General features: G+C 48.4%; 1 protein-coding gene across 1 annotated transcript in view; it reads left to right on the top strand.

Annotated features, from left to right (window-relative positions):
* Positions 1-5755: 5755 nt before the first annotated feature.
* LOC119657106 (ubiquitin-like protein 3) overlaps positions 5756-24588 on the top strand; it is an 82348-nt gene continuing 63515 nt past the window's right edge. Inside the window, exon 1 of the mRNA XM_038063865.1 lies at positions 5756-6576. Within this exon, the coding sequence (XP_037919793.1) occupies positions 6547-6576 (30 nt within the window). The 5' untranslated portion in view covers positions 5756-6546. The remainder of the gene's footprint in view (positions 6577-24588) is intronic.

Here is a 24588-nt window from a genome sequence, read left to right on the forward strand (position 1 = left end):
CTGGGAAGGAGGGGATGTGCTGGGGATGATATACCAGGAGTACACATGGGGGTAGTTTTTCTCCCGAAAGCCGCAACAATAGTGACGGAAGGTCTCATGGACCTCCGAATCTCTCAGAATGAGGATCTCCATACGCGATTGTGGAGAGTCTTCAGAAGCAAGGTAGAGGGCAAGGACTGACACTCTCTGGAGGCAATCAAACATCTCAGTTGCCATATTAACTATCGATTTGGCAGCACTTCTGTGCACAGGCACAGGGAAAAGCCGAGGAAAGACACCGGGTGAAAAGTATGCCGATGTCCCCGAACAACTCTCAAAAGTCATAGAGGCGGAAGGGACTGATTCAGCCAGGGAAGTAGACCTGCTGCCCAGTGAAGAGCAGAAGCTGCACGACCTGGAACTTCTAGGGCTTGGGGTGGACAGAGACGCGCAGGAAAGCGCCATGTCGTAGCAGGGCGATACTCCGACAGCTTTTTTAACCACTGACTTCACAGTAGAACGTATAGCCTTAAAATGCGCAAGGTCGGCGTCATTCTTATAAGCCTGAAACTTCTTCAGCAGTGTATGTTTCGGGCGAATGTTAATAAGAATTTCCGTTGTGAACCCAGTTGGGTACGAACGTAGGCAGGGAAGGGAAGAGAAGAGAAGGACAGTAACAGGAGAGGAGATCGGACAGGATATTATAAAAGTTATTTAGAGCTTGATCACACGATGAGTTGCTTAATATATGTACCCAGTTGAAAGACGTTAAAGCTGAGTTCAGACCGTCAAAATTGGCTTTGCAGAAGTTGAACTTAGTAGATTTACGCTTGGTTTTGAGTTTTGAACGAGGGAGCTCCGCTTCAAACTCAACTGGGGGGTGGTGAGCGTCAGTTTTGGCATATGGGGATATGCAAGAAAATAAAGAGAAGTGGCGCTCCGGGAGGTTGGAAAGGAAGAGATCCAGAGTGCGGCCCAAGGAGTTTTTGGTGGTATTGAAATTTTTTTTTTGGCTCCCTACATGAGAATGGACGATTCCTTAGCCTACATAACGACGAAATCTATGAGCGATATCATGACCGCCAGGTTGTGGATAAAATCCGGCTCAATAGGTTGTGGTCCACTTGGATGATCCAGGCGGAAAGTCTATAAGGGCAATATCTATGGTAGAAAAAGAAGACGAGGCAGACCCTGCCTGAATCCAGCAGTAAGGGAGTTCAGCCAATACAGGTGAGAAGGGCAAGTACAGAGGAGATATACACAAGATATAACGAACGGGAGGCAGTTGGGCGGGGAGACACGAAGAGCAACACAGCCAAAAGGAAAGCCAGAGGAGAAGAAGACGAGTTCGGCGGGGAGTGCATCTTTTATTGCAATTGGGACCCACCGCCGGTGGACTTACGAGATGCATCCCGGTCCCTGCCACAGCGGAAAGTGGAGTACCCTTTGGGGATCTCGGAGTTTAATATGGCATCGTCCACGCAGGTTTCGGAGATACAGATGGCATGGTGTTGCTGAGCCAGCGCGGGTAAATTAAAGGCTCCCAGTTTGGTTCTTAAACCCCTAACGTTCTGATAAAACAGACGGACAGTAAACATAGATCCAATTATATAGCTTGACGAGGCAGACGGGTTGCCCTGAAATTTACCCGCTAATTGGGGTGCTTGAATGGCATGATGAATACACCTTCAGGCCAGAAAGAAAGGTTGCCGTGGACGTCAACTTCGTGTGGATAAGTCACCTTGAAAGATGCAATCACCCAGTTGGTGTTGTTATCTTTTGTCAGTTTGAGGCAGGACAGAGGAGAAAGTAAACCAACTTTGCTCTTTGTATACTCCAGAACATCGTCCTTAGAAGTTGTGAATGCTAGCCTGGAGATAAAGAGCTGTTTAGGTGGTGGCGCCACCTTTAACTTGGGGTTACTGGTATGGGTGGATGAAGTGCCAGGATATAGTAGCGGCGGGAAGTGGAGCTTCGTTGGCGACAGAAACGATGTAAAAAAGTGGAGTGGCCGTGTTCCGATTCGTGACTTGCTGAGGAGGCTGCGGATATTGTCCCGTTGTAGTAGTGATGGAGCGAGGCAGGATCGGAGGCTCGTTGGACCGCTGGATCAAGGGTGTAGAGCCAGTGGAAGCAACCCTGATGTAGGAAGGCATTGCAGTCGAAATCAACTCAGATTGAGCGGCCTGGTGCATAGACTCCTGAGGAGATGTTGAGGCTACACTGTTAAGCACAGAAGGAAGCGCCTTTTTAGAAGTGAAACTCTTGTCGGGAGTCGCCGGGAACACGTACATAACGACCACTTAGTAGATCGTTGCATTTTTGGCAAGTGTTGCAGCGATAGGATATGTTATTGGCGAACTTTGCTCGAATCTCTACAAATACTGCAGGAATACCTAGGCATTTGATGTGGTAATATTTCCCGCAGTAACCGTCGCAATCGAAGAACTTAGAGCGTGCGGATTCAGGTTATGAAGGAGGTAACCTCCGAGTCAAGCAATGACAGCAGAACTTCAGAGATTTCTTGCTACTTCAAAAGTGAATATTGCCTGTAAGCTGAGATCATCAGCCGTCAGTCGGTTAACCGGTCTCGGCTCCCCTCATTTCGCGCCCAATGTGCCTTCAATCGCTTCAACCGGGACAACCGAACGGCCTGCATTTCCGGTTATCATCATCATCAACGGCGCAACAACCGGTATCCGGTCTAGGCCTGCCTTAATAAGGAACTCCAGACATCCCGGTTTTGCGCCGAGGTCCACCAATTCGATATCCCTAAAAGCTGTCTGGCGTCCTGACCTACGCCATCGCACCATCTTAGGCAGGGTCTGCCTCGTCTTCTTTTCCTACCATAGATATTGCCCTTATTGACTTTCCAGGCTGGATCATCCTCATCCATAGTGACCCGCCCACCGTAACCTATTGAGCCGGATTTTATCCACAACCGGACGGTCATGGTATCGCTCATAGATTTCGTCATTGTGTAGGCTACGGAATCGTCCATCCTCATGTAGGGGGCCAAAAATTCTTCGGAGGATTCTTCTCTCGAACGCGGCCAAGAGTTCGCAATTTTTCTTGCTAAGAACCCAAGTTTCGGAGGAATACATGAGGACTGGCAAGATCATAGTACATTGTAAAGTAAGAGCTTTGACCCTATGGTGAGACGTTTCAAGCGGAACAGTCTTTGTAAGCTGAAATAGGCTCTGTTGGCTGACAACAACCGTACGCGGATTTCATCATCGTAGTTGTTATCGGTTGTGATTTTCGACCCTAGATAGGAGAAATTGTCAACGGTGTCAAAGTTGTATTATCCTATCCTTATTCTGGTTCGTGTTTGTGTTTGACCAGTGCGGTTTGATGTTGTTGGTTGATTCGTCTTCGGTGCTGACGTTGCCACCATATATTTTGTCTTGCCTTCATTGATGTGCAGCCCAAGATCTCGCGCCGCCTGCTCGATCTGGATGAAGGCAGTTTGTAAGTCTCGGGTCGTTCCTCCCATGATGTCGATATCGTCAGCATAGGCCAGTAATTGGGTGGACTTGAAGAGGATCGTACCTCTTGCATTTACATCAGCATCACGGATCACTTTCTCGAGGGCCAGGTTAAAGAGGACGCATGATAGGGCATCCCCTTGTCGTAGACTGTTGTTGATGTCGAATGGTCTTGAGAGTGATCCTGCTGCTTTTATCTGGCCTCGCACATTGGTCAAGGTCAGCCTAGTCAGTCTTATTAATGTCATCGGGGTACCGAATTCTCTCATGGCCGTGTACAGTTTTACCCTGGCTATGCTATCATAGGCGGCTTTAAAGTCGATGAACAGATGGTGCAACTGTTGTCCATATTCCAAAAGTTTTTCCATCGCTTGCCGCACAGAAAAAATCTGATCTGTTGCTGATTTGCCTAGAGTGAAGTCTCTTTGGTATGGGCCAATGATGTTCTGGGCGTATGGGGCTATCCGGCCTAGCAAGATAGTGGAGAATATCTTATAGATGGTACTCAGCAACGTGATACCTCTATAATTGCTGCACTGTGTGATATCTCCCTTTTTATGTATGAGACAGATAATGCCTCGTTGCCAATCGTCAGGCATTGATTCGCGGTCCCATACCTTGAGCATAAGTTGATGAACCACTTTGTGTAACTGGTCGCCTCCATATTTAATCAATTCGGCTGTAATTCCATCGGCTCCTGGCGACTTATGATTTTTTAGTCGATGAATTGTACGGACGGTTTCTCCTAAACTTGGTGGTGGCAGTATTTGTCCGTCGTCTTCAGTTGGCGGGACCTCCAACTCGCCGATGTTCTGGTTGTTCAGTAGCTCATCAAAGTACTCAACCCATCGCTCTAATATGCCCATTCTGTCGGAAATCAGATTTCCCTCTTTGTCTCGACAGGATGAGTATCGAGGTGTATAAGGCTTCATCCTGCTGACTTGTTGGTAAAACTTCCGCGCCTGGTGCGGTTGCTCCCTGTACTTTTCTAGTTCACAGACTTGTTGGTTCTCCCAGGCTTCCTTTTTCCGTCTGTGAAGTCGCTTCTCCACTCGACGGCGTTCGTGATAAGTCTCTGCGCGTGCCCGCGTTCGTTGAGAATGCAACATTACTCGGTATGCGGCATTCTTCCGTTCCGTTGCTAGCTTACATTCATCGTCAAACCAGCCGTTCCGACTCCTTTTGCGGCTGGGGCCAAGTATGTTTGTGGCCGTATCCATGATAACGTTCTTCAAGTGATTGTGAAGATCATTTGTTGATACTTCATCTCCAGGTCCTCTGTTGACTGCAGTTATTGCGGCATCCATTTCCCTCTTATAGGTGTCGCGGAGGGTTGTGTTGTGGATGGCTTCAGTGTTTACTCTCACCTGATTGTCAGAGGGGAGTCTAGGTGGTATTGCTATTCGAGCTCGGAGCGCCATGCCAACGAGATAGTGATCCGAGTCTATATTGGCTGAGAGGTGGCGGCGTTCGATCAACACGTGGTCAATTTGGTTGAAAGTAGTCCCGTCTGGAGAGGCCCACGTATGTTTGTGGACCGCTTTCCGCGCAAACCAGGTACTTCCAACAACCATTTCGTGTGACTCTGCTAATTGAATAGTCCGCAGTCCATTATCATTTGTTTTTTCGTGTAAGCTATGGGAGCCAAGGTATCGCCTGAATACGGGCTACTTCCCTACTTGGCTGTTAAAATCCCCAAGTATGATTTTGATATCATATCTGGGACAGGCTTCGAGGGTTCGTTCTACTGCCTCGTAGAAGGTGTCCTTCTCCGACTCTGCAGTCTCCTCTGTAGGGGCGTGAACGTTTATGAGGCTTATATTCCTAAACTTGCCTCGCAAGCGCAGAGTGCATAGCCGTTCGTTTATGTTTTCAAAGCCGATAACAGCAGGTTTCATTTTTTGGCTGACTAAGAAACCTACTCCGAGCACATGGTTTACTGGATGACCGCTATAATATATGGTGTAGTGGCTCTTCTCCAGGAAACCGGTCCCTGTCCATCGCATCTCTTGCAACGCTGTTACATCAGCCTTATATTGGGACAGGGTACCGGCTAGCTGCTCATCAGCTTCATCTCTGTACAGGGAGCGCACGTTCCATTAGAAAATGCGCAAATGGTTATTCCATTATGCAACAACCCATCGAAATATTCTTCAAAACTTCCGGTTTTTCATATAATATTTCCACGGAAATTTCCCAATCCTACCCACCTCAGATGTTCGCATCGGGCATTCCACTTACTCTTGCTAACTTGAGTGGCCATCTTGTGGCAATCATATGAAAGAAAGAAGAAGAAAAACTCCACACAAAAGTGACATTTGTGGGGTCCGTGAAAAAGTCCGTGGTTGTGTTGGATTTCCTCGGTTTGCAGATCGAAGATTTCGCCATCAAGATTCAGAGTGTTTAGTGGCCGTGTTCGAACTCCCGTCGTGCGTAAGTTGGCAACGAAGAAGTCGTGCAATTACAATGCCTTGTGCCGTGCATAGAAATTGAAAACTTGCGTGAATGAGATCACGGGTTGTACGGAGCCATCAGCCCCGCTGCTGTTCGCACTCGCCTTCCCACTCGCTCGTGCCCTTTTTCTCCTCTCTCATTGTTGTTTCTTGAACTCGTTGCTTTTTATAGTTTCGTTGGATTTCTTGTGTGCGAAGTGTGTTTATGAAAAGCGCGAGATATCTTGCGAAAAGGTGCAGTGAAAAATTGGGGAATTGTCATTCCACGGGAACGTGCACGGTCATGCGAAACACGGCACGACGTGAGTGTCAGTGCAGAGCCCTTTGTTTGCAGTGAATATACTACGCGGGTGACCCCAGCAGCGAACGACTTTCAACTCGGTTGGATGTAAATAAACGCAGGGGCTGCATGCGAATCGTCGGGAAAATTGCTTAATTGTGGATGACGGAGTTCGCCTGAGAAACGACTGCAGGACTTGGCCAATCCACCATCTTTTCTGGCGTTGCCTTCGACCCTTTTATGAAAATTGACGAGTAGACATCGAAGGGCCACTTGTGTCCGAGGCGTCACACAAAGGATTACTTGTGGCAGTAGTTACGAAACGTTGTCGACGGCGACTCGAAAGATGTCATCGCGGAGCATACCTGCAGACAAGGTGAGTCCTTAGTTTTACGTGCAACCCCGCGGCCCTTCGATGCCCGTGAACATCCGCGGCGCTGATCCAACTTGGGACGGGTGAAACACCTGCGCGTCGGGCACCAGGGCACGGGGACGGGACAGGACTTGGGCTGACGTTTTTGGCGCTTTCGTTGCACTCGAGTTTTCCGCTGCCTCGTTCTTTGTGGCGTTAACTTGACCCGCTATGTCGTTCTATTTCGGGCGAGCAATTGGGTTTTTGGCGAACGCAGTCTATTCCCATTGCCAGCAATTATTCCCTTGACACTAAACTTTTGCATTTTCGTGATGTGCAGGAGCCTGGGATTTACGACGGCCAGGCGTCGTCTGACTGCTCCACTCGCCGTGGCCGAGCTTTGATTTTCTGCTGTTTATGTTTGTGACCTTAATTCCGAATGACAAGGACTAGTGGAAGAGCTGGGATTGCATACACGGTAGAAATCGATATTTTTTGTTTGGTCACCTTCGCTCGATGTATGCGAGATGGTCGTCCTTCGCATTTCTGTGACGTTTCTCAAAACAGCTGACGTCGATGCGGAGCCCTTCGCTACTCCCACGCTGCCTACTGCCTCCGATTCCAATTGTTCGAGTGTTTCTCAGCTGAAAGCCATCATACAGTGACGACGGTGACTTTGGAGTTATGTAATGGAGCCGAACTTAGCGGAAAGAAAGTATCGATGAAGAGAGAATCCTTCAATTTGCAATGGGTATCGGTGGTTAAAAAAAACCGAATGTAAACAAAAGATCCGAGGCGGGGCGGAGATAGTTTTCAAATTGGTCTGTTTCCTCAGAATGACTCACATTCTCCTCGCGGTTGGGAGTATGTACGGATCATATGTAAATGAGACAAATAAATCATCGCAGTCGTGAAGCCATTTAGGACGGGAGAGTGGTCATACGGAGCTGGGAATAGCATCTACTTCGACGTTCATGCGCTGGTACAAGTTTGTCACAACATTGCACATTTTGGGTTGCAAATAGTTGAGCTCCGCTGCAATTTTATGTGAGTGTGCTCTTATCTGTTGAATGAAAGTTTTGAAAGTACGCACTGTTCACAGATTAAGTGAATACATATCTTTGTCGCCAATCGTTACCGTTGCTGGCGTCTTCAATTTTGTAAAGAATCGCTATTGAGACAAAGATGAAGAAAACAAAGAGCAGTGGGGCAGCATATTGTGAAGGCGAACTTATAAGGCCTACAAATAAGTTCTGTCGGTTTTTTATTTAAATTTGAAGCTTTATTGTGAAAAATTGGTTCATTGTTCAAAGTATTGCCCAACGCTAGCCACAACTTTCTTCCATCTTTCAGGCAACTCATAGATACCATCGCGACAAAAATTGGCCGGCTTGGCCGCGCTAGGGTAGGTGAATGCATTTACGCACACAGTGTTGGACTCCCGATTCGGTACGTCGTCGGACTACCAACTAAACACCTCCCCATCGTCAGAGAGCTAGCCTGGAACCGTTTGTCACATTACTTCGGGCCAGCCCCCGAACTCTCTCACCTTGCGGAGCCTTCAAATCAGGGAATTCCTTTCACCAACGGGAGGGGACAGGAGGAAGGGAACTGTCAGTTCAAGGAATCCCCTGCCATTCGGCTCCTCCACCGCTCGAGTTCTATCTTCTTAGCAACGAGAAGGGCCCGAACGTAATGGGCAACACGGTTCCAACTGTCAGCAGTCCTCAGCATCTCTTCCACAATGTTGTCTGGAGAGAGATCCCCTGTGTTTAAATAGAGCTGCTGACGAACCCCATCCCACCTTCCACAAGAAAAAAAAGTGTGGTGGGCATCGTCCACAACTCCATTGCAAAACACACAATCCGGAGAACGCGCCTTTCCAATCTTGTGCAGGTAAGACTGAAAATGTCCATGCCCACTTAAAAATTGGGTAAGGAAATAGTCAGTCTCACCATGCTTCCGATTCAGCCACGCACCTAAGTTGCCGATGAGCCGCGCAGTCCATCTGCCTCTAGTTTCATTTTGCCAAGAGAGCTGCAACTGGTCTAGAGTGTGTTGCCGTTCTTCGCGAGCAACCACCTCCCTTGGCTCATCTCCCTTGCGCTTGTATATGGCCTGACGCTCCCTAGCAAGAAGGGCAACGGGGATAACTCCCGCGATCACCATCACGGCCGGCTGAGAGACTGTGCGGTACGCAGACGCCACCCGTAAAGCTCCCCGTTTCTGTACTTGCGCGAGGCGTCTACGATATACCTCCTTGTTAAGAGCGCCAGCCCATACCTCTGCACCGTAGAGCAGGACAGACTGCGTTGAGCTCATCAGGAGACGTCGCCTACTAGACGTAGGACCCCCAATGTTTGCCATTAGCCTACTTAACGCCGAAACTCTAGCCGCAGGCTTGTTTGCTGCTGCTTGGATTTGCTCAGAAAAGCTCATCTTTGAGTCAAGAGTCAACCTGAGGTACTTTACCGCTGATTTTGACTCGATTATCGACTCGCCGAACGATATGGGACGCAGGGTCGGAATTCTCTTCTTAGTCAGGATAACTACTTCGGTTTTTCCCAGTGCAAGGTTGAAACCATGAGTAGTCATCCATCCGCTTACCCGTCGCATCAATATGCCGAGTCTGCTTTGCGCCTGTTCGACAGTGCGCAACAAGCGCTGCGACATCATCTGCGTAGCCGACCAGGCGCGACTCTTCTGGCATGTCGAGTTTAAGCAGACTGTCATAGGTAGCGTTCCAGAGATCCGGCCCTAGGATGGATCCCTGTGCTACCCCCGACGTGACCTCCATCCACCTTTGATCCTCTAGTGTTTCATAGAGCAGGGAGCGGTTCCTCAGATAGTCCCTCAAAATCCGTAAGAGATAGTTCGGCACGTTGAAGGTATTGTCTAGTGTGCCTAGAATGTCTTTCCATCTTACGGAATTGAAGGCGTTTCTGACGTCAAGCGTTACGAGGAGCACCACCCGTCGAGTTCGGCGGCTATGTGCCTCTGCTCGTCGAACGGCGTCCACGACCTGCATGACAGCATCAATTGTCGATCTCCCTGCTCTAACACCAAACTGCCGGGGAGATAAATCTCCGGCAGCGCGTATCGCTTCAGCGAGTCTATTTCTGATGAGCTTTTCGAGCAATTTCCCAGCAGTATCAAGCATACATAGTGGGCGGTATGAAGACGGCAGTTCGGGAACGCCTTTCCCTTTAGGGATCAGCACAAGCCTCGCAACTTTCTAACGAGCAGGAAAAATGTCCTCTTTCAGGCAAGCGTTGAATGCGCCGAGCAGTAGGTCTGGCCGGTGTTGGAATACCAGTGTGTATACCTCTGCTGGAATACCATCGGGTCCTGGCGCCTTCTTATTTTTCATAGAGAGGACTGCCTGTTCCAACTCTTTTACAGAGGAAAGTGGACAGTCCTCTGCGCTCTCCGCGCCGACGTCACCATCCCATACGGGGTGTGCAGGGAAGAGTGCCCTCACAATGCGGTCCATCTGCTCGGCCTTAAGTGAACAGGGTTTCCGCAGAGTCCCGATTTTTCGGGTTACAAGTTTGTAACCGAGTCCCCACGGATCCCCATTCACCTCGTCGATCAGATCTTGCCAGCAGCGAGCTTTGCTCTTGTTTATTGCGCTGCGGAGTCTCCTTTTGGTTGATTTGTACTCCATCCTTATGGTACATGCCTCCCCCGGTCGCCTAGACGTTGTGTTAAGCGGCGGAGCCTGTGACACTCCTTCCGAAGCTCTGCGATTTCCACTGTCCACCAATACATGGAAGGTTTGCCGCGCCTCGATGTCTTCCTGAATTTACGACAGTGTCAGCAGCGGCACCACCGCCCCCAGGAGTACCCTTCAGCGTGGCCCCACCTGTTGCCAGAGTTTCGACAAACTTCCCGGTGTTCACTTTCGCGACGTTCCATACACAGAAAGATCGCTGGGGTGGCGCACACCGAGAGTTTGTGTCCACCACTTCGAAAGCAATGTATTGGTGGTCACTTGCCGAAAAGTCTTCCAGAACTCGCCACCAGTCCACCAGCGACACCAGTGATTCCGATGCGAAGGTTACGTCTGGAATGCTTCCTTCGCAGCCTGGGCGCCAGAACGTTGGCGTGGATCCGGTGTTTAGAACTACCAGTCCTGTTCTCGCCACCATTTCCAGAATTCGTTTCCCTCTGGAATCTGTGTGAGGCATGCCCCATTCAAGTGCCCTAGCATTGAAGTCACCCCCGACCAGGATCCGCCCATCCGTGTTTAAGATAGCGTCCTCCAAGGCCTCAAGCCTCCGACGAAAGTCCGGCATCGTCTCATTGGGCGTAAGATAGACACTAAAAAACGTTATCCCTGAACACCGAATCCACACAAAGCCGTCCCCTCGGCCTTGGGCAAGAACCCCCAGGAGGGTGCCGTCCCAAACCCAGATGGCAGCGGTACCTGATATGTCTGGGTGCCATGAAACTGGGCCCTTGTTTCGGTACTGCTCACTGATGAGTACTAAATCAGCTTTGGTCTCCGCAGCGAACTGCGCTAGCAACTCGTGAGCGGTTGCACTCCGGTGCATATTGATTTGTAGGATGCGAATCATGTTGACCGTATCCTAGCTCTTTCCAGTTCTGCTCTGAAAACTGGACACCGCCCCGATCCCGCAGTGTGCGCAATGCTCCCATCAGTCCCTGCATAGGACGAAGCTTTCCTTTTCATTGCAGCTGTTTGCTTTATGGCCTGCCTGACCGCATTTACGGCATGTTGTCCTTCTGTCAGGTCCCCGACAGTTTGCAGATGTAATATTTGGTTGGGGCGGCCCGAATTCGTATTCTACACACTACCCAACCAATTCTTATTTTCCCGCTTTTTAGAAGCTTCCTCGCGTATTGCTCGGCAACTTCCACCACAGCGAGTTTTTGGCCTCGGGAGTTTGTGGAGGTGATACCAATCCGGACATTGGTTACCTCCGGGGATTCGCGTTTGATGGCCTCTTCTACCTCGTTCTTTTCCGTGAGACAGTCAAGGTTTCGGATTTCTAAAGCACACGTGGGTTCCAGGCTAGAAACCAAAGCTTTTTCTCCTAGACGCCCCTTGACTGCTTCACAGAACGTGACTTTATTTATAGTCTTCGGGCCTAGTTCGACTAAGACTCCACCACCCTTCGTTTTACGTATGGAAGACACCTCCGCTCCATTGTCTTCGGGTTTGATTTTGTAACGGATTTCGCTGAGGACTTCCGCAAAAGTCTTGCTTTCCATCGGTTTAATAAGCAAAGCTAGCGGTCTAGTCCTCCTTCGTCTCCTCACCTTTTCTTTTGGCACTCCGTCCTTCGTGTCTGCCTTAGTTTTAGGTAGAGGTTTTTCTGATGGCGCGACGTGTTGTTGTCTTTTGATCCTCTTCGCCTTCTTCTTTTCAGCCCTGGAGAGTACCTGAGTGAAGTCTCCTTCAGATGTCTCTTCCTCCTTTCGTTTTTTACCAAGTTCACTCTGCAATGGGCTGTCAGCGATCCGTTTGGTACTCGTGGTGTTCTCCTCGGGAAGCGCAGTTGTTTCTGCTTCCTGTGGATTTTGTCTTACTTTCCATGTTCGCCTATAGTATGAAATCCTGTCCAGGAGCTCTTCCAGTTCCATTAGCCCGTTTTTCACCCCCTTACCGACGTTTTTCTGAAGGAACGTCGAAGATCGCATGTGCTTCACAACTGCCGTGTATTTTTTAATAAGTCTTTTCTCTTCCGCTTGCGCCAGAGTAATCGACAGTCCTCCCACTCGGCTTATATTCGAAACCATTTTATTAGTTTCGGCCGTTTCCACTGTGCCTCTTTTCCCAATTACAGCACTGTGCGGTATGGTCTGGGTTCCTATCTGTGTTGCAGGTGCCGCATCACTTTCCGAGTCTTTCTCTCCGTCTGCGCGTCCCGATGTCTCGTCGGGCATTTCAGCCCTTGTTGCGTCCTTCGCTGGGCGCTGGGGCGAACGGCGCATTTTCGTGTTGCGAATAAACGCAGCCAGCTCACTCTCCATTTCCACTATCTCCTCGTTTCGTTCGTTTTTATTCTCCATTTGAGTTGTTTACCAGCGCATCGTGTGCAAGGGAGCGGGCCGCGATAGTCAGGAACGGGTATACCCTCGGGGACACAGCCCCTACCCCAGTTCCCTGAGGCCTGACCTACGCTTAGCTGGTCCCGGAATTCACGGACGGATCAGCGCTCGCTCGGGGCAACGCGGTCTACTAATACCGGTTCAATGCACACTACCCGACCAGGGTCCCGAAGGGGCTGGCTCCTGATACACGCCACAACTACCACCTTGGCAGAGCTAGGCTCACATCACCCCATCGACGTCGACAGGGAGTTGTCGATGGCTCCGGGGACTCCCAGTGTGTCCCGGCGTGTATCGGTCATTAGCAGTTCGCTCTTCACCGAGAAACTTTCTCGAGGCTACTACCTAGGACGCAAGTATTATGCCAGCTAGGGGGTCAGAACTACTTGCTTGGGCACCTCGGGGACGCCACTCCCCGTATCGTAAACGATCCATGAAGGATCGTTGACGATCCCTGAGGATCGGTTTTAACAGCTCATAGTATACCACAACCAGCTGGTCCCACCATATACACAGCATGATCTTCTCACCATGAATATTCGCTTTGGCCGTCGATGATGAGGCATGGCCGGGGTATCCCCACGTTGCCCGACGCTTGGGGTTATCGTAATGGATCCTTTTTTCATCGCCAGTAACTATTCGATGCAGAAAACCCTTCCTTTTTTGTCGTTGAAGTAGTTGTTCGCACGTGAAAAAACGGCGTCCGACATCTCTTGGCTTCAGTTCATACGGAACCCAATTTCCGACCTTTCCGATCATTCCCATTGCTTTTAAACGGTGGGAAATGGCTTGTTAAGTGACTCCAAGTGTTTTTCCAAGTTCTTCTTGCGTTTGCGATGGATCTTCGTCGAGCTATGCCTCTAATTCTTCATCTTCAAAAATTGATGGCCGTCCGGCGCGCTCTTCGTCTTCCAAGTCAAAATTGCCACTTTTAAACCGTCCAAACCACCTCTGACACGTTCGCTCAGATAGAGCATGGTCACCATAAACTTCCACCAAAATGCGATGACTTTCGGTTGCTTTTTTCTTCATATTGAAATAATGAAGTAGAATTCCCCGCAAAAACACATTATTTGGTACAAAATTGGCCATTTTCGTTGATGAAAAAAGTATTGTTGTTTACACTTCAATTAAATAATTTATACTGACGTTTGTACCTATTGACAGTAGCTTTCCGATGAATGTTTGGAAATGTGGATCAATTGAATAAAAAACAAGCTACGCCATCTATTGTGAAAACCGACAGAATTTATTTGTAGGCCTAATACTTACAGTCTATGGATATCTCTGAGAGCCCTAACCCGAAAGATTATGATTTAAAATAGCGAAAATTCGAAGCTTAGGAGGAAGTAAGAGGTTCATTTAGTTCAACGCAGAATTTGAGAGGGTCTTATTGGCTAAAACTTCCTAATAGTCTTCTATAAAATCCCCTAATTTTTGGTGATGAAACGTAGCTATTCGAGTTTGACGTCCAAACGGCAAATGTCTCGATGGCACACTTCACAATCCCCTTAAAGCTTTAAAAGACGAAAATGAGGAAATCCGTGGTCAAAAGGGTACTAATTGTGTTTTTCAGTTCCCTTTTCCTCCTAGCTTGTTTCTGTCCTCGAACCGAATTCTGTCATAACATCGAAAAGCAATTTTCGCTATCAAAAATTGCTTTTCAATGTCATGACCACCGCGATTCGCACTTGCGTGCTTCCGACACGTAACACTCCATCCCCACCTGAAACCAAAGGGGGTTTCAGCGACTTACGGCTCCCGCAAATCAAAAGGGACGCGTCGCGCGCCTCTTACTCTGGGTTCTTGTCGGACGAAGGGCTTTAGTCGAGCCAAGGAGATCGGTTTGATCGTACCCTTAACTTTGAGGCTATAATGATGACGGTGTCGCTCGAGGGTTTCCAAGGAGCCACCATAAGGCGCCTACAGAGGCTTTCGAGAAGCGCCCGTCCTAATTAGGATATGCGTGCAAGATTCGCGATCTTTGGGCACGCCACGATTTTTGCGTGGTTGGCGGGTGGTGGCCGCTTCAGCTTTAGCATTGTGTTCTTGAGCAGACGGAATAGACCGGTAACGTTGAGTCCCGACCTGTGTGTCTTGCGGTAATGGAGATGAAGATGCTGCGTTGGACTAGTGGCGTGATACGTTTTGATCACATCTGAAATGAGGGCATTCGCGATCGATATGGGGTTGCACCGATCGTAGAAAAATTGCGAGAGAGGCATCTTCGACAGTATGGTCACGTAATTCGTGCTAACGAGAATTTACTTGCCAAGATTGGTCTGAACATCAAAGTCGATGGTAAACAACCAAAAGTCCGGCAAAAATAATGGTGGCTTGATACGCTGGCTGGAGATTTGATAGAGGTGAAACCGATGACGATGAGCCGACCCCACTTGTCGTCGGGACCGAGGGAACACTACTACGTCTTTCCTCACATGCTTTGTAGTCTTGCACTTCTGGCATAAGATGCACTGTCTGGCTCAAGAAATAATGTTCTTGTTCATGGACGTTGAGCGGGATTAAACTGTTTGGAGAAGAACCTCGACGGCTGTCAGATTTGACTCACTTTTTGGTGAAGAGTAGCGTCTACGGCAATGTCTGAGATATTGACGAATACGGTTAGGGGTGCATCTTCCTGCGGGAATGCCAGAAGTCTATCATACATCAGTTGTTGCTCGGTGGTCTCAAATGCCTGGACAGTCTCTGGGAACCACACAATCAGACGGGAGTCTTTGGATTTCGGCCCAGGAAAGAATGCGTTAAGGATCGGTAACGATGTAAGAAACTACGATAGAAGTTTAACAGGCGCAAGAATGTTCTCAGATCCTTAACGGTTTTTGGAAGCGAGAAACTCGAAACTGCTTGCACCTTGACCGAGCGCGTTTGGATGCCTTCAGGGATAATCACGCGGCGGAGGAATCTCACCTGCAGGAATTTACACTTTTAAACGCTGGGTACTAGGCTTTGCATATTGCGGCACGGATAAGCGGATGGAGGACTGTTTGTGGTTGACGCTTTCTGCTGGAAAAAACCGAAGTAGTCTTCTTGATTGAAAAGAAGATCCTGATCCTGTGTCACATGTCGATCGGCGAGTTGATTTAGTTCAACTGTTAAATATCTTGCATTGACGTCCGACTTGAAAATAAGCTCTCAAAACAGCTTCGGACAAAACCGTAGTTGGAGTTTCAGCCTAAGTCCAGTAATGACAGGGAAGGAAACGACTTCTTTAAGTCTATTCTGTGTTTGGGCTGATGTCTTTGACAAAAAAGTGTGCCGAAAGCGTCCGTGCCCTACTAGCTAAGGAACGCAAAACCATCCACAAACGGAGGGCCAGGAGAAGCGCCACTTCTTCAAACTATCATTTTTTCCTTCTGTCCCCTCCCTTGGGTGAGAGGAAATCCTTGACTTGAAGGCTCCCTAAGGCTCCATAAAACGGGAAAATTTGTATGTCTCAGAGTATAGTAGAAAATATACCCAATCGACAAAATTCAACAGTTGGACGAGTTGACCCACGGTATTCTAAGACACGGATTGTTTTTGTGACCACAATCACAGCAAATCGGGAAGGCGAGATATCGCGCAAACGGGCCTGATGAGAAAATGGACAAAAGTGGATGGTGGATACAAGAGTCATCTAAATCTCCAACGAACTTTGAAATACGGCACCCTCGTTGAAACGCAACCCCCCTCCTTAAACTCCCACTAGGAAGCCAACCGCTACAACTGAGCTAAAGAGTAGGTAGGTATCGTTTTGATGCCATAAACTCCTAAGACCGTGGCTGTTATGAGAGGAGGTAGGCAGCATCCAGCCCGCTCAGATCAGAGCCAGCCCGTAGCATTCACGAAGCAAGGTAGCTCTCCAACCCTGCAGCTAAAAATCTCTCTGGACTCTCCAAAGAATGGTTTACCCAGTGTCCGTAGCCTTACTTTATCTAGAGCTAGGCAATCGCAGAGGAAGTGCCTCAGCGTTTCCACCCCTTCTCCGCAGCTGCGGCAATGCGTATTAAAGGGTATGCCGAGCCAGCCACTGTCCCGTGCAGACCGTCGTAATCTTGGACGCATGTGCACGCGTCGGGTACAAGAGCTCTCGTGATCGGGCTATGTTATAAACATGCCAACTCCTCCTTGACTTGGCACCAGCTACTAAGTAGTGCGAGTAGATTCCGACCTTGACAGTTGCCAGCGAGACATCAACTGTACGAGCCGATGGACTGCCCAACGCAGAGTCCCGACTGGCCAATCGGTCAGCGCGTTTCTGTACTGCCCCCCACCAGCCTGGAGGGTGTCGTCGTTGAGTACAAGACCTTAATGGCCGCTTTACTGCCGGTCAGAATTACTATTTTACGCTTGGGGCTCGGATTATGCTCCAGTATCCCCAGTGCTTCCGTTTGGAATACACTGGCGAAACCTGGGAGACCATACAACTCGGATACATTGTGTGTATTCGAGAAACCCCCCGCCCCGACTGAAGAATACTGTGTCATTACCTTGCAACACGCCTCCCGTTTTCTACTCTACCCTGGTTGGAAAGCCCACAGCAAAGTTTCTCGTAAAGTTCAGCTTGCGTGCGGCATAGTTTGCGGGGAATGCTTAGATTTGCCGAGGTACTTCATCTGGGATGTTACTGTGGCCGTAGGGTTTCGCTGTTCAGCATCCGGACTCACGTAGTCTGACGGCACTGCACGCTACAATGTATTTAATGTGGAGGTCAAGGGGGAGGAGATGCGTACATTGAGAGCATCTGCTGGGCAGGACTGCAGAGCTGCAGTTGCACCTGCACATGTGGTCCTTTGAATCCTATTAAGCTTCGTTCTATTGTACTTTCTGCTCAAAGCCTGCCTCATACAATAGAGCCGTACGTTAGGATTGCAAGTACCACAGAGGTAAACATCCAGAGAAACTTCCTCGGCCTGAGACTCCATTTCTTTGCAAAGGTTCTCTTGCTGGCATAGAAGGTTACACAGGCCTTCTTAACTCTCAGTTCTATGTTCAATCTCGAATTTAGTTTCGGATCCAGGAATACGCCCAGATACTTTACATTGGAGGAACGAGCCAATGTTTGTTCATTCAGCCGTGGTGGGTGGAATTCAGGTATCCTTGTTTTAATTGGGTTTATGCCGAGCCAGCACCTTGCGGCCCACAGGCAATGCTCCTTCCATGACATCGCTTAGAATGGATGGAAACATCCTTGACACTAATATCACCTTCACCCCGCTGTTGTCCAATATTCGTAAAATTTCGTCTATCACTATTAACCAGAGCACCCGAGGGTTGGCGCCACCCTGGGGCGTTTCTCTATTCACAGCTCTAGTCAAGTCGTTACCTCCCAGATTCGACTGGTTGATCCTAGTACTCAGCATGGATATAATTGCATGTGCAACATACCCCTCCAATCCAATGCCTGTCAAGGCTTCCTTGATGGCATTGGTGCTAATGTTGAATGCCCCTCTATATCCAAGAAGTCAGCTGGGACTTAGAAAAAGGCGTTCTCTTCATAATCGCCCGCTTTTGGTATGAAAACCAATCGTGCGTGTATCCAGGGCTGTGGTGCATATCCTAAAGGCCTACAGCGCCAGTAAATATCAACAACCCACGACACAACTCTTTCCTGCTGCTTCTGTGGCATGGCTGGCATTATATGATCTGGGCCCGGAGATTTATATACGGAAAAGCTATTTATAGCCCAGCCGATCTTATCCTCAGTAGTTACCGATTTTATAGTCTCGCGCGGCTGAGGTGGCCGCAAACCCTCCAAGCAAGGCTCTGTCCCGCAGTCCTCCTCGCTGGCGCGAAAGTACGTCTGAACAGCAGCATGTTCCGTAGACAAAATCTTACTGAGCCTCGCGGATTTGCTGGTGTTTTCGATATTCTGACAATAGTCCAACCAAGACCGCCTCTTGACGGTCTTGATGGCCGGCTTGTACTTCTTCAGGCAATCCTTGTATGGCTGCCAATATTTATGGTTACAGCAAATGTTGAACATTTTCCTGGTCCGCTTCCTGAGGCTGAAGAGATCTTCATTCCATAACGGTGGCAGTGTCTTCTTGCTGAATTTAGCAGGGCACCAGACCTTAAAGGCGATATCGAATGCCTTTTCGAGAGCCTCGACCTTTGACTCCAGTTCGTCTGTCGTGCCAATCTTTCTAATCTGGGCACCGGAGAGTTTGTTCTTAATTACTTGAACAGACTTTCTCCAGCCGATCCTCTTGGGATCTCTGAAGGGTTTGAAGAACTCTGCGGCGATATCTAGACTGAAAAGTATTCAACTGTGATCTGGGAATGATCTCAGACACTTTTCAGTTCTCTATTGTCGGTTATTAGGGTGATATCAAGGACCTCCTCCCAACCGTGACAGTTCTCCGAGCTGGGGAAATGGAAGGTTGGGGTACTGTTCGTGTTAATACAGTGATAGGTTCGTAGTAATAATAAGATCAAAGAATGACTAGCCTCTCTCGTTGATTTCCGAGCTGCCCCAAAGCGTATGTCTTGCATTGGCATCGCAGGCTATCAACAGATTGGCCTTCTTTCCTGCTATCGTTTTCGTCAAATGCTGCAGTTCATCTCGCGGAGCTGATCGGTCGTGACCTATGTAAGCCGAGGAAATATACACGTTCTCTGCCTCCGCCTGCTCCAGTTTGATCACGACTAGGTCGCTGGAGCTCAAGTCCGGACATTGAAATGCGTGCAGACTCTTCTTCACGAGGATACATGCTCTATAGGTCTGTCCTGATTAGCGTCGCCTGTGCTGTGGAATAAGTTATAATATTTGTTTCGGAGCCCTTTGATGGTTCGGTCATCTCCGACCCAAGGCTCCTGTATTACTGCGATGTCGATGTCCTCCTTTAGGAGGGAGACAAACAGATTCGCTGAGGCGCACTTCGAGTGTTACAGATTTATCTGCGTTACCCTCAGCATGACCTGCTTGCTTGGGGGGTTCTTCAGTCTCCTTCGGACCGTTTCACCTGACTCCGAACCTTACTTTATAGTCGATCATTTCCAGTGCCTCCAGGCATTCTCCAATCTCCACTCTGCAATAGCATTTCTCGGTGCCACCCTGTGCAAGTTCCCTTCGGCCATTTGGTTTTGTTTTGGCCGACAGAGTTGCTTTCCCATCTTCATCGTAGTTACCTCAGAGCATCAATGGAACGGAAGTATCTTTTTCTAAATAAAATCAAATAAAGTCGACGCAAATGTAAGGAACATGGAATTATATTCCCAATAATTACGATTCGTTGACCGCGATATTAACATGTACATCCCCAGACGTGTAAGCAATTACATTATGAGTACCAGTAATTAAGCTAAAGATGAATTTCGAAGACTGAAATAACATTTGTCGTTGCTTCCTTTTGATTGTGTTGGACAATTAATTAAGTAGACTTGCGAACTCGTCTGCTACCTTTTTTTTGCTGAACCCCTTTCAAATTGGAAAGGCGGACTTGTACTTGCATCCATCTATCATATAGTCGCATTCATACTAATTTGTCGTAATTGCTAAAGTAGATTAAAAGTAATTTGTTAGCACATATTATGTATGTATGCGCGTTCCCCCCAGAGGACAGAAAGTGTGAATAACGTAATTGAGATATTTGCACTTTAAACAAGCTGCATTAACCTCTTTTGATCAATGTTATCATTCGAGATGATGGCGCTCGGAATAATGTAAGATAAAGACAAACTTTTGAACTTAGATACTCATTTTTAAGGTTTTGTGTAAACAGGTTTACTGTCTGTCTGTCTGTCTGGCTGTCTGTCCGCTTTTTTTTTTTTTGTAAGTAGGTGGAAATCTTCAAAAGACACTGGTCTGGACACACCAGCGTGTGGGATTTTTACCCACTAAAACCAAGCCCCAACTCCCTCCCTGCCCCACGGAACCACCATAAGGTATTACATCACGGGGCGGAGTCAGCTCACTCTAGCTTAGTCACCTTTCTTCTATACGCGGCGCACGTGACCACATTTTTCTCCTCTCCTCTGCTTTTCGCAGTTTATTTTGGATAGATCCGATCATGCACATCTCTTGATGCGCTAGCATTTTTGGCACCAGTTTTTCTGGTACCAGCACCTCTCCTAGAGTCTCCTCTAGATTCTTCCTTTCTTCCACAAATCTCGGACAGTGGAAGAATACATGCTCTGGGTCCTCTGAGACTCCATTGCAATTTGGACAGTCGGTGTGAGGTCTCCAATTTAAACCTGTGAAGGTATTGGAGATATCCTCCATGCCCCGTGAGAAATTGGGTGAGATTATAATTAATCTCACTGTGTCGTCTCTCTAACCACTCCTTGAATGCAGGAATGAGCCTGTGAGTCCACCGACCCTTTCCCGAGCGTTCCCACCGCTACTTATTTCCCTTTCAATCTTCTTCGTCCGCAATGAGGAAGAGGTTGGCTTCGCATTGTATATGTTCGCCATCCCATCTGCCAAGATGTCAATCGGCATCATTCCAGAGATGACGAATGCTGCATCATCTGGGACAATCCTGAAGGCAGAGCATACCCTCAGGGCTGTCCTCCTGTAGACTGAGCTCAGTTTGGTAGCATTCCCTGACATCCGCAATGCCTCCCTCCAAACTGGGGTTGCATAGAGCATGATCGAGGTCACCACCTTGGCCATAAGCAACCTAGAGGTATGTCATGGCCCTCTCACGTTCGGCATCATCCTTGCCAGGGCCATACTTGCAGTTGATGATTTGTCGCAAACATACCGCACATGTTGCTTATAGCTAAGCTTCCTGTCTATCACCACCGCCAAGTATTTGATCGGGGTCCGTCATCGGTGTCACACCAGAGCCTCCTTTCAGTTAAATAACTATCGACGATAGCAGCGAGATAGGTGGGAATACCAACTTTCGCTAGGAATTTCCGTATTAGATTCCAATTGGCCGAATTGAATGGATTCCTCACATCCAGGATCACCACTACGCAATATTTGCTGGTACAACCCCTTCGGGGATTTGCATTTTCGACCAAGCCAGCAACCATTTTGATGGCATCAATGGTTGATCTGGTTTTACGGAACCCATACTGCCTATCTGAAAGGCCCCCTTTACTCTCGACGACTGGAAGTAATCTATTATAAATGACCCGCTCCAACATTTTCCCAGTGTCTGGAAAACATATGGGTCTATAGGAGGACGGTTCCCCTGGCGGTTTGCCAGTCTTAGGCAACAGTATCAGCTTCTGCCACTTCCATGGTGCAGGAAAGATACCCTCCGACATGAACAGCTCCGCGAACATATCCGGTCTACTTTTGACGGCAAGTTTGAGGGCCTTATTCGGTATGCCGTCAAGACCTGGGGCTTTACTGTCGCCTATTCGACTGTAGATCTCCATCAGATCGTCCCTGGTGACTGGTGGAATCGGTCTCACATTCAGGGGGCGCTAGAAGGTGTCAGTACCCCCTCTTGCTGGGGAAATTATCCCTGAATTATTTTCAACAAGAGTATAGGGCACGTGATCTGCGAAAACGATCGGCCTCTGAATCGTCCTGTCACGATTTTATAGGCGCTACCCCACGGATTTATGTCCGCTTCCGAACAGAGCTCCTTAAAACATTCCCTCTTACTCCGCTGGATGGCGAGCTTGAGGTTGTTGCGAGCTTCCCTATAGGCATGCTCCTTTTGCCTCTGATCGATCCTACCTATTGCCCTCTGAGCCGTTCGTCTGGCTCGGTGGCAAATCGATCGAAGGCTGGCAAGTTCACTATTCCACCAATAATTGGGTCTTCTAGTGGGGAATGAGCATCTCCTAGGCATCGACGCGTCACATGCCTTAGAGATGCTTTGTGTAACATGGAGAGTTCTATCCGTGGGGTTGTCTGCTTTGCTAGGCAGGTCTAGCCACACTTCCATGAATGTTTGCTCTTCCATCGCTTTTACAGACCATCCTGGTGTTTTGTTGGATTTCGGCTTCCGGGGTGCGGGTGTCCTGCCTTGTGACTTCGTCCTTAGTTCAAAGATGATTGCCTGGTGGTCGCTGTACGTGAAGTTCTCACTAAATTGCCAGAACATGTCACGTGCTAACGCAGGGCTGACAAAAGTCAAATCTACAATTGAACCAGTTCTCCTTTTCTGATAAGTGTTTATATCGCCTTCGTTGGCCAGAACTACTTCCAACCGAGTGAATGCTTCTAATAAGCACCGCCCCCTTGCGTTAGTCTCTTTGCTACCCCACTCGATAGCCCACGCATTAAAGTCACCGGCTATCACCTTTGGACTTCGTCCCCTTGCGTCGTGAACAACATCGTCTAGCAAATCTCCAAATTCAGGCAGTGTGAGGCTCGGTGGGACGTAACAGCTATATACGAATATACCGCTTATTTTTGCCCACACAAAGTCTCTAGCCGCCTGACCAATGCTATATTGTATGGCTTGACAACCGCACGTCCATATCGCCGCTCCACCAGTCGAATCTGTGACCCATACACCACTGTCAAGATATCTGTACGGTTCACTAATGATAGCAATCTCCATTGCGGATTCGTAAGTGGTCTGCGCAAGCAAATCTTGTGCGACCCTGCAATAATTAAGGTTTATTTGTATTAACCACATTTTTTCACTGCAGTTAACGCCTTCCTAAATTCTGGGCATTTACCACTTCCGGCAATATGCCGGTTATCCCGTCCCTCCTTTCGTTCGCACAAAATGCATTTGGGGTCTCTATTGCACTCTTTGGCAATATGTCCTTTCTCCCCACACCTTCGACATGGATCGGACCGATCGATGCCGCTAGTGCATCCCTTCGCGAAGTGTCCAAACATTAGGCATTTGAAGCACCTTTTTAAGGAGATCTGTTCCCTTAGTCGGCAAACAACCCATCCAATCCGAACCTTCCCCACGGCCAACAACTTCTGCGCTGACTCCACTGGCAGTCGCATTGTGGCCGTTTGAGTACCGCCATACGGTTTTCATAGGCTCACGATAGATCCTTCGCTGAATTCCTCCAACTTGAATTGTTGCTTCAAGGCAGTGCAGATCTCTTCTCTGGATGTTACCTCATCAAGATCCTTGCACTGGATATAGATCTCATGTTTTTGGGAACGAACCGCGACATTCTCCCCAAGTGAGTTTAAAACTTGGTTACGAAAGCCGTCAGTTTTCCCTACGCTGGATTTTTTCAGTTCAAATATGAGATCCCCTTGCTGGGTTCTCCGGATTTTGCTGACATTTCCGCCTAGGTCTTTTAGGTCGGGGTCAGATTTCACCTTCTTCAGTATCTCCGCTACGTTCGATGTCCTTTGCTGGAGATTACAATTACCTCCGGGCGAATTCGCATCTTTGGTTTCCTGTCTCTTTTCTTGCTCCCGACCTTAGTCCAACCACCACTCTTATTTTCTCTCGGTTTCGCTTCGCTAGCCGACGTTCCTACTTTAGGCACTTTGGGTCCTTCTGAACTTTTAGTTCCGTTTGTTGAACTGGTCGAGACTCCTTTCTTCCTTTTTGGTGCCTGTTGATTCCAAAAAGCTTTGCCTTACTTGATCGAAGATCGATGAGTTTGTGCTTTGTGTCACTTGGGTCGCCTGTGACATTGTTGGGGCTGGAATGTCCGGCTTTTCCTTAGGCTTTCTTGCTTCTTCCTGGGATCTACTGTTAAGCACCCTGATGGCTCTCACCATGTTCTTAATGGCTTGGTGTACGTTGTGCTTATCCTTGATGAATTCGGACAGCTCAACTATTTTAGTCCCAAGCTGCATAAAAGATAGTTCTTTTGGGTCAGGGCTCTGTTCTCGGTGAGTCTTGGCCAGATTACTCCTTTTACTGACTCCTTCGCCTTTTTCAATTACTGGGTTCCCTTGTACTTTCCCTTTTGCCGGCTTTGGTATTGGAGGCGATCTTAAAATTGATGAGCTTCGCCTGAATGGATCTATTTGCTGCTGCTGGAGTACGTCTTGATTAAATCCGATGGGTGTCGAAATTGCCTTTTTTGGCCAGCTATCTCCTTTTAGCCCATCATTCT

This window comes from Hermetia illucens, chromosome 5 (assembly GCF_905115235.1).
Source record: "Hermetia illucens chromosome 5, iHerIll2.2.curated.20191125, whole genome shotgun sequence".
Taxonomy (NCBI): domain Eukaryota; kingdom Metazoa; phylum Arthropoda; class Insecta; order Diptera; family Stratiomyidae; genus Hermetia; species Hermetia illucens.